At 40.9% G+C, this 13,498-nt stretch overlaps 1 protein-coding gene across 4 annotated transcripts in view; it reads right to left on the bottom strand.

Annotated features, from left to right (window-relative positions):
* Window positions 1-13,498, bottom strand: part of DNAH17 (dynein axonemal heavy chain 17) — a 279,399-nt gene that overhangs the window by 243,315 nt on the left and 22,586 nt on the right. For all 4 annotated transcript variants that reach the window (XM_053296349.1, XM_053296348.1, XM_053296346.1 and 1 more), the window contains exons 3-7: window positions 7,726-7,919; window positions 6,859-7,051; window positions 6,676-6,775; window positions 6,463-6,548; window positions 4,046-4,171 (exon numbers count right to left, since the gene is read on the bottom strand). In XM_053296349.1, coding sequence (XP_053152324.1) covers window positions 4,046-4,171; window positions 6,463-6,548; window positions 6,676-6,775; window positions 6,859-7,051; window positions 7,726-7,919 — 699 coding nt within the window. The remainder of the gene's footprint in view (window positions 1-4,045; window positions 4,172-6,462; window positions 6,549-6,675; window positions 6,776-6,858; window positions 7,052-7,725; window positions 7,920-13,498) is intronic.

Here is a 13,498-nt window from a genome sequence, read left to right on the forward strand (position 1 = left end):
TTCCAAAATTTATATACTACTGTTACAATTAGAAATAGGAGATCGCTGCAAGAGCTTTGAAGGATATTTGGGAAATGGATTTGGGAAGTCCTATAGAAGAGAGTAAATGGCAATCATAATGGAAGTCCGTGGGATTCCTGTCAGCCTCCATACAAGAGCTACAATGGAAGATTTTAGATGGGTGGCATTTTACTCCAGTAAAATTAGCATATATTTCTCATAATTATTCTGCTCAGTGTTGGAGGGGGTGTAAGCAAAAGGGAACATTTTATTACATGTGGTGGTCTTGTGAAAAGGTGGTATGTTTTTGGCAAAAAATATTTGGAGAAAGAAGAACTATGATGAGACAAAATGTGGAGTGTTCTCTGAAATTAGGGTTATTACATATATTTGTAGGAAATAATGCCAAGTTAAAAAATAAGGAAGAATAAGGAATAAGGAAAAATAAGGAATAAGGAAAAATAAGAAATAAGAACACACTAATTGTTCAACAATGGAAATATTTGGATCAATTAACAATTGAGCCGTGGTATAATAAGGTGTGGTCAATTGCGCTCTTAGAAAAGATCACTGACAAGATTCCCCCTCCCCTTGGCCTTGTGCGGAGGGGAGGGAGTTTGTCCCAGCCCGGCTCCACACGAGGCCCAAGAAGCGGCCTAATTGTCCCGTTCGGAATTGGGGGCATGGTTTCGGCCGCCCCGGTATCCACGTCCCGGTATCTCAGTTTTGCCTTGGCAAGCCCCTCCCTCCCTTCTCTGATGCAGAGCGGGTCTAGTGACTGGTCACCCTCGAGGGCCGAGTAGGAATTTTTTGCTCTCCGTGCATTGGCCACGGCTGGGTTTTTTTCCCGCCTACTCTGTTCTGCACTCAGCTGTTAGTTAGGTTTAGGTCGGCCACAATAGCAGTAACAGTGCGGGCTGAGGGGTAAGTTGAGGTTTAGAATATCGGTGAGCACCCTTGGATATTTAAAGGTTGATTGGTTAATCGCTCTTTTGTGGCCTGTGCGGCACGGGGAGAATCAATTGCCATGAAACCTGCTTCTGGATTTGGGCTGTGTGGTCCGGGGTGGGTGAAGACCTTGAAGTATCCAGATCCCCTCTTCCAAAGGGGGTGGTTGGCTTTGAAGGAATTAGGCGGGACATACCTGCCTGTTTCCTGAGCCAGGGTGTGTCGCCCAGTGAGGCGATGGGTAGGACGTTAGAGTCCTAGCTCACGCCTAGGGGCCCGCACTGTTCTTTGTTGGTGATTAATCACCTGGGTTCAGTCCACCATGCCTGTTGTGTTATTAATAAAATTGTGGCCCTTTTCATCCATAAAATGTCTCTGTTTTCTTGGGCTGGGGTCTGGAGACAATAGATTAATGCAGGCTGTGAGAGCAGAATCACAGTTCCACTGTATTTGGGCAGATTATATTTATTATATTAACAGTACTAGATCTGATTTTGGATTTTCTTGTGATATTTGGAAAATATGATTGTTAAATGTACTGTGTTATTATGTTACTGTTCTATTTTATTATGTGAATATTGCAAATAATTTTTTTTTTAAAGCCAAACTGCTGTAAATGTTCAGCCTGGTTCTCCAGGGTTTTTAACTGTTAATTAGTTTTATGCTGTTTTTATAGTTTTGATTTTAATTGTTTTATTTTTACTTTGATGTAAACCGCCCTGAGCCATTTTTGGAAGGGAGGTATATAAATCGAATGAGTGAATGAATGAATGAATAAATAAATGATGTGATCACTGGCAGCCGCTCCCAGTTTATCAAGAAAACTTGCTAAAAATTAGGATTTTAAAAACTCGGACAGAAATCGGGAGAAGTTTAAATTCAGAAGAGAAACCTCAGATTGTGTGTGAAGTGCTCCCAAAGATCTCGCATGGACTCCAGTGAAAATCTGGCTGACGTGCAAAAGCACACACTCCCTTCTGGGGGAGATTAGAGGAAAAAGCAGAGTGTGGAAAACCTCCAGCTCAAACATATTGCCATTAATTGGAATGCTTCCCTCACAATACTCCACTATCCCAAGATACTGCTTAGGGGTGTGCATTAATCAATTTTTGCTATTCAGTTTGAGCTACCATCCTCCAAGGCAGGCTGATGTGCTAAGTTCAGAGTGGAGGCTGGTCTATCCACTGACCAGGGAGAGGTGGTCTACCAATTGGGATCGGCAAGTAGACCAGCCCTCTGTTCTGGACTTCGCATGTCTGCCCTCCTCAGAGGACTGTTCTACCCGGGTAGGCCAGTCCTCTGAGGTGGGCTGATTTTCCAAATCCAGAACAGAGGGCTAGTTTACCTGCCAATTCCAATTTGTAGATCAGCTCTCCCCAGGAAAAAGCACCATTTTGAGGCCCATTTTTCTATTACAATGGGCCTCAAAATGGCATTCAAATCATCCAAATCAATTCAGGTCAAATTAGGGGTAATTCTCCTCAACCCTGAATTGGGCCCTCTACTTTGAGGGTGATTTGATTCAGAATTGTATTTGCAAATTACCCAATTTGACCCAAATTGATTTGAGGTCAAATCAAATTGTACACCCCTAATACTGTTATTTCTGTTCCTCCACTGTCTCCAGATATAGTTGTCCGATGTCAAAGCAAACCGCTTCCAAATCCCATGCAAAAAAAGTCTGATAAGAGAATGTGACAACACAATTAATTGCCTATACCATTGTTTTCCATACCCAAGAAGTGAAGCCAGACATCTCCCTTGATTGCCAAAATAAACAAGCTGGTTGGCAGCAATCCTGAGCCAATAGAGTAACAGACAAATTTCTGACTGGCTTCAGTGGATCTGGATTATGCCATTATAAGGACCAAGAAGAGTACACTCACTGCAACCACTTCTACTACAAATCTGAATAGCCTATAATATTACCACCAAGGGAGGGACATGTGTGTCATGCATCAGCTTCAGATCACTCTTTCTCTTGGATGGGGACTGCAAGGCAAAGACTATAGACGTCTATATCAGGTGGTATAGAAATATGATTAAAAACATAAATATAAAGAAGTGGGTTAGGATGCTTCTCTTTGTGGACTCCGTGGCGAAGGTGATTTCCCTCTAATTCTGCAACCACGGCTACCAATGAGGTCATTCACACAATCAAAAACTGTGTTCTGCTCAAGTTTGGGAGCTGTGTGTGCTCCCAATTTTTGGTTGTGTGGAAGCAAGGTAAGAGGAAAACCTGGGTAGAAGTGACTGTGTGGAAGCAAGAGAGGAGGAAAAGCTACCCAACAACCTTTACTTAAAATATAAGTAAAATAGAGAAATCTGAAGAGGATTTTTAGAATTTTTAAAAACCACCACATTATTAAAGGTAAAGGTGTGCCATTGTGTCGGTGTCAACTCCTCGCGACCACAGAGCCCTGTGGTTGTCTTTGGTAGAATACAGGAGGGGTTTACCATTGCCATCTCCTGTGCAGTATGAGCTGATGCCTTTCAGCATTTTCCTATATCGCTGCTGCCTGATATAGTACCAGCGAGGATTTGAACCAGCAACCTTCTGCTTATTAGTCAAGCATTTCCCCGCTGCACCATAATGTGGCTTACCACATTATTAGCATCAGTTAAACCATAAATTAAACAAGGTAACAGAACAGCAGTTGCTTCAGAGCTGCATAAAACAATGGCTGAAACATGATATTTTTCACACATATGGACAGATTAATCATTCAGTCCCTTCCCGGGACACTCCTGTACACTTTACCTTTCACATTCTTGACCTCACTTCTACCCAGGTTTTCCTCTTACCTTGCTTCCACACAACCAAAAATTGGGAGCACACACAGCTCCCAAACCTGGGTAGAACACAGTTTTTGATTGTGTGAATGACCTCACTAACCTTTAGTCCTGTGCTATTCTTGTCAGTTCTGAACTGGGCCCTGATTTTTCTTTTCCCTTCTTACTGTTAACCCTTTCAGAACCTACACAACTGTTGGAACTATATTCGATGGTTCTGGATATCAACATTTAAAAACAATGGGGGGGGGGAAGACCCTCCTCAAATACAATAAATAAAGTTTCTGTTTTTGTATAACAGTACCAGTTCAATGAAGAGGTTACAGATCTCCTGTAAAATGACAATGACTCGAGATGGAATGTTGTAGTATTCCGAATTGGCCCAGATTAAGCACACGGTGTAGATAGCACTGTTGATGAATGGAGGCAGCTGTGTGGACATAAACATTCTAGGTTTCATGATAGTCAAGCACAGATTTTAAGAGGGTGGGGTATTTTCACTTGATGCCTATCAAGCCATTGCTCATGTTTATTATGTCAGAAATAAGTTACCGGAATGTCTCAGTTCCTTTAGGCTGAAGAACAAACCCTCTGGTAAGTAACTTTACCAGCACAAGTCTTTCCAGATTACCAGAAGTTAAGAGAAATCCTAACATCTCATGTGCTTATCCATTCTCTTTATGGCAGGAAGTTGGACACTAAAGAGCCCAAAGAGCTGGTTGTTGTAAGCAGAAAGGGAATGACTGCTGGGTAGTTCAAGCTATAGATTAGAATTTCAGCATTAAAAAAAAATTGAGAGTGTTTTCAATTAAAAAGACATGTAACTTTAAACATACTTGCCTTGCTCATTTCTTCTTTGAACCCCAAATCACCAACAGTTTCCTCAGTACACACACCTCACTACCACATTCCACCAATCACTATCTTGCTATTAGGGTGGCCAATCCTCCATGGTGTCTCCAGGAATCAGCATCAGTCTCCAAGGAACTGCTGAAAGCAATCCTGGAGATTTTAATGGCTTAATATTGTGAAAAATATTGGATGGAAGGTGTGTGTGGACCTTCAGAATTAGCTTCAGTTAGTTGTCACTCTATCTCCCGTCACCATCTTCCCCTGAACATTATGAAAAACTATACCCCACATCATCTTAAGCACTCAGGAACTAATCAGGCAGCAATGCTGAGTGAAGCTATGGGAAACAATGATTATTCTATGGTAAAATACAAATATTTTACAAAATGGACAACCTAAGAAGCACATTATTCCCTTTCACATGAACATTTGAGATTAATTTGGAATCCTGCTGCTGCTAGAGGCAGCAATGGCAAGGAGTGTGTTTTACTAGGATGGCCTATTGAGCAAGTGGTGACTGTTTTTTTCACTGAGGACTCCCAGTAATTTCATGCCTAGGAACTGCCTGTGCAGATTGTTGCAACGAGCCCTGAGGGACTGCCTCAGACGATGGCTTAGAGGCCTCAGTCAATATCGAATACTGTGCCCACCATTCTTATTTATTTATTTATTTATTTATTTAACTAACATATTTTAATACTGCCCAAAACTTACGTCTCTGGGCAGTTACGTCTCTGGGCGGCTTATGATACTGAGGTGCAGGGACCACATGATTTCTCCTGTAGTCCACTGCTACTGACCACCTGTTTGCTTCCAGAGCTGGGGATGACCCATACAAATATCAATGGTGAGATCTAGCTACAGTATTCTCTTGGGAGTGCCTCCTACCATACTGAAACTGTAGAATTTGGCCAACAAATCCTAGGAAGTACTACAGGAAAGTACAGTAACTGTCCCTCTCGTGGTGCTTATTGATTCATCTTGCTATTCCTATTCCTCACTCTAGGCTAGTTGGGTTACACCCGTACCGACTGGACTGTGAATTATTTTGATTGGATTAATAATTCATGCGTGTTCTGCATAGTACTGTGCCACTTCCAAGTGATCTCTTGACCTTTTGGTCTCATTGTGTAAGAAAAATATTTTCCCCCTTCTTCTCTCTGTAGAGACATAAAAGCGTGCAGCATCTTTTAGTGCTGTATGAGCTAAAAAGCATGGGCTGGTTTGGACAATATGTACATGACTCCTTTATATCACGTGGGGGGACACAGAAGCTTCCTCCAACCGGATGCCACATAATTGCTCAGGGGCAACTTATCTGAACCACCTCCATATGATTTTGCAGCAGTGAGGTATGACACTAGATGCAGGGAGGCATGCATGTCCACCTACTTCCACAAGTGAAGTGAAGGGGCTGTGGACATATTCAGATGGGCCCATGGAAGATTATGATACTTTGGATACACCAGAGGCTTATTGTAGATCACTTATACTCACACAATCTCCTGAGAATTGGCGAGATTGTACAGTGGAAGTGGTCAGTGATTTATTTTATTTTATTTTATTTTATTTTATTTAAACATATTTTTATACTACCCAAAACTTACGTCTCTGGGTGATTTACAACAAGATAAAATCAACATTAAAACATTAGTTAAAAACAAAAACAAGAAATTTAAAACACAACAATTTAAAATATTTAAAACAATATTCTAAAACAACATTAAAAACAATCAAAACAGTATCAGTTAAAAGCCTAGGTGAACAGATGAGTCTTTAAAGACTTTTTTTTAAAGTCCTTAATGGAGATGCAGTCATTATGAGAGTTGTAGACCTTCCAAACATTACTTCCTACCCTACCTAACCTACCTGCTGGTATTCAGCTTGTTCAATTTCCTCTATGACAACTTTCAGTGGCTGCAAATATAGGTTAATATCATCTGCTTCCTTCAATCCTGTATAAGAGGAAAACTACAGGGTAGATAAATTAAGGCTTGATTTGGACAATCCATGTAGGCCATTTATGCATATGACACAAAATAATTTGCTGGATTTCCTCTTAAGAAATAAGAAATAATGTACCTGCAGATACATCCTTGAAAACATTTTTGAGTGCTGGCCAGTAACAGCTTTTTGCCCTCTCCAAAATATCAGCAATCTTGATCGCTTGAGGGGTATACAGCTTGGGGGGAAAAAACAACAACCATAGCATCATACCCTCATTACCATGCAAAATCTGAAGCTACTAGAAAATGTTGTCCATACCTGCTCATTTATGCACTGCAAGTTAATCTGCCGAGCATGCCAGAAATCAAATTCCACTTTGGGTAATGGATTCAAACCATCCAGAAGTGGCTGTGCTGAGTCTTTGCTCATGATATCTCGGATCTGATGAGACCAGTCAATGATGATGGTTTCAATGGAATGTAGTAATGAACTGTCAACAGCTCCAGGGAGACTGAAAAACCACAAAGCGGAACACGGCAACATGAAAATAATTTTTAATCCAGGCTATGTGAGAGGGAGATAAAAGCATGACAGATACACATGCACTGCCTGAACCTTTTCAACAATTGTCTTCCAATTATGAAGGTAACTTGTTTGTTTTTAATGAATGAAAAGAAACAGATCCTTCATATGTTCAGACAAGGGTGGATGGATTTCTGCATTTCCATTCTGTCTGTATTTCTCTTAGTTTTCTTTTGATGTCCATTCCTCTTTCTTCTGCAAAAACACCCCTATATAATTAAAAAAGTGAATCTAAATACAGATTTAAATGCATATTTTAAAATGTTTTCACACATCTCCTAACCGAACAGCTGGCATGCTAATATGTTGCAAAGTACACATTTAATTATATCTATTTCCCACAAATGTACAAAATGCACATAACCTGTAGAAATCAGTGACTTACATGATTGCCTAACTTGTCCTTTTAATTTTAATGGAACTATTTTGTCTAATTTTTCTCATAATGTCAGCCACTGTATTTTATAAAATCTGATCCACTGAGGAGTGAGAGAGATTTAGAATCATGTTCTGCCATGGATTTCAGCAAGAGAGGAATTAGTTAACACTCCTGAAGGCAGCAAGGGGTGTAGGCATTGGTAGGCATTCATTAGAGAGACCTACCTGTCTAACATATCTACTGCACTTTCCACGGTATCCAAGTGCTCTGGCAAAGGGAGCAGTGTTTTCCCCTTGATCTTTCCTCCCATCACAAACATTTCATTCTTCAACCTGTGGGCTTGTCGTATAACGTCCTCAGCTACCACTCGAGGCCAACCAGCCAGGTTTTCACTCTTCATAAATAAGGAACAGATCACCTGGAGAGGAAAGGCCACTTTAATGTTGCCAGAGTTAGCTTTGTTTTTATCATCATAGATCATGGCACTGTAACAGGTCAGGATAATAACATCTAAATTATTCCAGAAAGATTCTGCCTAGTTTTGAAATATCCCAGTGGCTGGATCATCATCTTCTTCTTCTTTTTCTATTATTTATATTTATATCCAGTCCCTCCAGTACACTACCGCTCGGGGCGGCTCACAACATCAACAAAACACATGCAATGTAAAATAAAACATTAATACAGTTTTAAAAGTTAAAAGACCAGACTAAAATCCCATTTACAATTTATAAATTTTAAAAGTTTTGAATTAAAAGTTATTGAAAGTTAAAACCTAGAATTAAAAACATATTTTTAAAAGAAGTTTAGTTCTTTTAAAAAAATTAACTTATTGTCAGACTAATTTTTGGCCCCACTACTGGCAGCTGCTACACCACAGCTATGCCAGCATTACTCCAGCACTGCATACCACAGGCATAATAGTAATGTTCTGCAAGTGTAAATCCACTATATCAATATGACTTCTTCTGGTCCAATGGAATATATTGATCCTTTCTACCCAGAAAGCGTAACTCAAGGATAGGATTGTACTGCTAAGTCCTCGTTTTGCAGTTCATTACTCCTATAGTTTATTATGAATTTATTTATGTTTATTGATATTTAGCCAAAACTTAAGAGCTCTTCCCCCGATCCTGCAAGCAGCCGCGGCTGACACATAATTTAAAAAATGAGGTAAAGGCAGCACTCACTCCTTTAACCTCGTTTGGGTGGTTCAATAGGCAGGTTTGCTGCCATGTAGCCACCAGGATCGGGTGCGATCCCAGTGGTTCACATAAGTGTGCAAAACTGGGCTGGACTCCCTTAGCCCGGTTTTGCACGCTCGTGTGAATAGCCTCTTCATTTTCTATTTTGTCATGCAACTAGGTTTGCTTTGCTATATTACTTATTTGAAAATATATCACACATTCCAGAAAGCTCCTTGCTTCAGCCTAAACAGGCACAGTAAAAATTAAATCTTGCACTATAAAGGTTACAAAACCCTAGCAATACATGAATCTCAACCTGGAAACGTCAATATACTTGAGCCTATATGAAACAATCACATGAATTCTAAACAAACTAATGTTTAGAATTAATGCTGCTTAATAGACAATATAATGGATAGACAACAAACAATGGAAATGAATGGACATTCCCTTCTACTGTGAATCAACAGTCATAAACCAGAGAGCATCCAGACTGCTCTCAGAAGAATGTTGCCTAATCCCCAGGGAAGATCGGGAAGAAATGTTGCATGTGGGCAATGTCCAAATGTAAGCATTAGTCTGGCTGCTGCAGTGCTCAAATGATCAGTACTTGCTCTATATAATGATAGCAACTGGGACCATGAAAAAGCTGGTGTCAAGTCATACCATAATAAAGCAATGTCTAAATAATAATAATAATAATAATAATAATAATAATAATAATAATACTATTTTATTATAATGATTTTAGAAAATTGCAAGAGAAGAAAAACAAATCTAAGTGTTGCATGGATTGACTACAAGAAAGCCTTCGACTCATTGCCTCACACATGGATACTAAAATGTTTAGAAACAACTGGTGTCAGCAAAAACATTTGGATATTTATTAAAAACGCAATGAGCATGTGGAGTACACAGATAACAATCAATGGCGAGACACTTAGAAGAGGTATATTCCAGGGGGACTCACTACCCCCTCTGTTGTTTGTAATCGCCATGACTCCACTTTCACAAATACTAAACAGAACAGGCCTTGGATACCAAACATCTAAAACATCAAGTAAAATCAACCATCTGCTGTACATGGGCGATCTGAAGTTGTATGGAAAGTCCCAGTCAGAAATCGAATCACTGCTAAACACTGTCCGTATATTCAGTAGCGATATAGCAATGGAGTTTGGACTAGACAAGTGTGCTGCATTAATAATGAACAGAGGAAAAATGACAAAAAAAGAAGGAATAGAACTGCCCAATGGAAGCAACATCAAGAACCTGGAAGAGAAAGAACATTACAAATACTTGGGCATTCTCCAGGCTGATAACATATCACACACTGAAGTTAAAAGAAAAATTGGAAGTGAATACATCAGGAGAGTTAGAAAAATCCTCAAGTCCAAACTCAATGGCGGGAACACCATACAAGCCATAAACACCTGGGCTATACCTGTTATCAGATACACTGCAGGAATAATAGGCTGGACCCAGGCAGAGCTAGAGACGCTAGATCGTAAGACCAGGAAAATCATGACCATCAATCATGCTCTGCACCCCCACAGTGATGTAGATAGGCTATACCTCCCTCGCAGCTCAGAAGAGGAATGCTGCAAGTCCATCAAACAGTAGAGGAGGAGAAAAGAGGCCTTGAAGAATATATAAAGGACAGTGAAGAAGATGCACTTAAAATGGTCAATAACGAGGAACTATTAAACATCAATGAAACAAAGCAAGCCTACAAGAAAGAACAAGTCAAGAACCGAGCAGAAAAATGGAAAAGTAAGCCCCTGCATGGTCAATATTTGCACAATATAAGTGGAAAATCAGACATCACCAAGACCTGGCAATGGCTTAAGAATGGCAACTTGAAGAAAGAAACAGAGGGTTTAATACTGGCTGCACAAGAACAGGCACTAAGAACAAATGCAATAAGAGCAAAAGTAGAAAAATCAACAACAAACAGCAAGTGCCGCCTTTGTAAAGAAGCAGATGAAACTGTGGACCACCTAATCAGCTGTTGTAAAAAGATCGCACTGATTGACTACAAACAATGACATGACAAGGTAGCAGAGATGATACACTGGAACATCTGCAAAAAATACAAGCTACCTGTAGCCAAAGATTGGTGGGACTATAACATGGAAAAAGTTGTAGAAAATGAAGATGCAAAAATATTATGGGACTTCCGACTACAAACAGACAAACATCTGCCACACAATACACCAGATACAGTATAACTGTAGTCGAGAAGAAAGAAAAACAAGTTAAAATAATCGACATAGCAATACCAGGAGATAGCAGAATAGAAGAAAAAGAAATAGAGAAAATCACAAAATACAAAGATCTACCAATTGAAATTGAAAGGCTGTGGCAGAAAAAGACCAAAATAATCCCAGTGGTAATTGGTGCCCTGGGTGCAGTTCCAAAAGACCTTGAAAAGCACCTCAACACCATAGGGGCCACAGAAATCACCATCAGCCAATTACAAAAAGCAACTTTACTGGGAACAGCCTATATTCTGCGACGATATCTATAACAACAGCAACAACATTGACAATAAAATTCTGGCATCCCAGGTCCTTGGGAAGGACTCGATGTCTGGATAAAACAAACCAGTCAATAACACCTGTCTGACTGTGTGAACAAGAAATAATAATAATACAGCAGTGCTGCTTGCTGCAATTCTTCTCTGTCCTGCATTACACCATGTTCCAGAGTGCTTGTGTTAAACAAGTACAGAGAGCAGCATGGAGCCAGGCTAGAGCACTTACAAGGAGAAAAATTGGCTGAGGATGGAGAATGTTATTCGTGTCTTTCTGGGCATTACAACGAACACTGGGGGAAATTAGAGCCTCTTGAATAATGGACTAAGCAAACAGTCTTCTACAAAATCACCCAGAAAGAGAGCTTCAGTTAGAGACACACCATCTGGGAGGAATAACCTGTTTTATAGCTGCTTCCCTCACAAACACAAACTAATCTTATATAGATTTAACTAGCATTGATTCAGAAACAACTCTATTATCTTCTCCTTTCTCTTTTCCATTCTGACTCCACCCCCACGCCCCTCTACAGGATCCCTTCCGGGACAAACAAAACATAAAAGGTACTGGATAGAATACAACATAACCCCCACACCAGGAAACTAAAACATAGTGATCAGTAATTATAGTCACAATAGTGTGATAATCTAACCTTATGATTTAATTTATTTTCATACCAGTTCTACTCTTCCTTCAGGAGCATCAAAGTATTTGATGCTCAAAAGAATTCCATGAAATGTTGGAGATGCAGCTCCTGATGGCATCAACACTTCATGATACCAGCAACGGGTATTTACCTGGTTGTGAGTGTGCCAGAAATAAACCAACCAGGCAGCAGAGGCGTAACTATGGGGGGGCAGGGGGGCACGTGCCCCGGGTGCCATCTTTTCTGGTCACGTGGGGGGCGCCGCCATGACAAAAATTTTTTTTTTAATTTTTTAAAAAATTTTTGTTAATACAAATGTTTCCTGCTCAGTGCAGCAGCGCTGCAGCAGTCAAGGGAGCGCGTCGGCGCCCCCTCCCCCACGAGCGGTCCCTTCCGTGCCGCCCGCACCCCCCCATTGCTTTGCTGGCGCCTGGTGGCCAGTCAGTGGCCTGGCTTTCCGGCAGCGGCGGGCGCTTGTGAGGAAAAACCTAAGTATAATGTAGTATGTGGGGGGGGGCGCCATTTCAATGCTTGCCCCGGGCGCCGTTTTCCCTAGTTACGCCTCTGCCAGGCAGAGACTATTTCTAAGAGCTTTATTGTTCTGCAGAACAAGCAAGCAGTGATCTTGCAAAACCAACAGTTCTAGAGCAGCACCCCAAAATGGAGTCCGTTCCAAACCTTTATACATGGGAGTATAACTTGGAACACTTCCGTACAACAACCCAGGCAGACAGGTAGTCCATACATACATCATCAAAGAGAGCAAGAAAAGATTTACAGTAAGATCTTTGTGCATAGAAGATCAACATCAACTACAAAGAGCAGCATCAACCCTTATCAGGGCACATTCCAGACTGGAAGGCATATTCTTGCATACTACCGTATGTTGCTAATACTCAAGGCCCACATCAGGAGACTAAGCTGAGAAGCTTAAGCTAATACAAGCCTCATTGTTCTCTTTGAGAAACACAGCTGTAAATACACTCAATTCATGCATGCATTTCCAAGATAGCAATAGCAATAGCAATAGCACTTACATTTATATACCGCTCTATAGCTGGAAGCTCTCTAAGCGGTTTACAGTGATTTAGCATATTGCCCCCAACATTCTGGGTACTCATTTTACCGACCTCGGAAGGATGGAAGGCTGAGTCAACCTTCAGGATCGAACTTGTAACCTTCTGGTTACAGGGCGGCAGTTTTACCACTGCGCCACCAGGGGCTAAGATGGCGTTAGTCTGGTTCACCCTTGTATCATTAGCACCAGCAACCCTATTGACGAACTAGGGGCACTAGGGGTAGAGATAGTGAGCAAGGGAAGCCCCTCTCAGACTACAGTTTCCCTACTCTACTTCCCCTTTGTTAGACTCTCAGTTTCATTCTCTCACCTGGAACATTCCCAGACAGGGCTTTTACCTCATTTCTCCTCTGGAATAGGAACATAGGAACATACGAACATAGGAAACTGCCATATACTGAGTCAGACCATTGGTCTATCTAGCTCAGTATTGTCTTCACAGACTGGCAGCGGCTTCTCTGAGGTTGCAGGCAGGAATCTCTCTCAGCCCTATCTTGGAGAATCCAGGGAGGGAACTTGAAACCTTATGCTCTTCCCAGAGCGGCTTCA

The sequence above is a fragment of the Hemicordylus capensis genome, chromosome 2 (assembly GCF_027244095.1).
Source record: "Hemicordylus capensis ecotype Gifberg chromosome 2, rHemCap1.1.pri, whole genome shotgun sequence".
Taxonomy (NCBI): Eukaryota; Metazoa; Chordata; class Lepidosauria; order Squamata; family Cordylidae; genus Hemicordylus; species Hemicordylus capensis.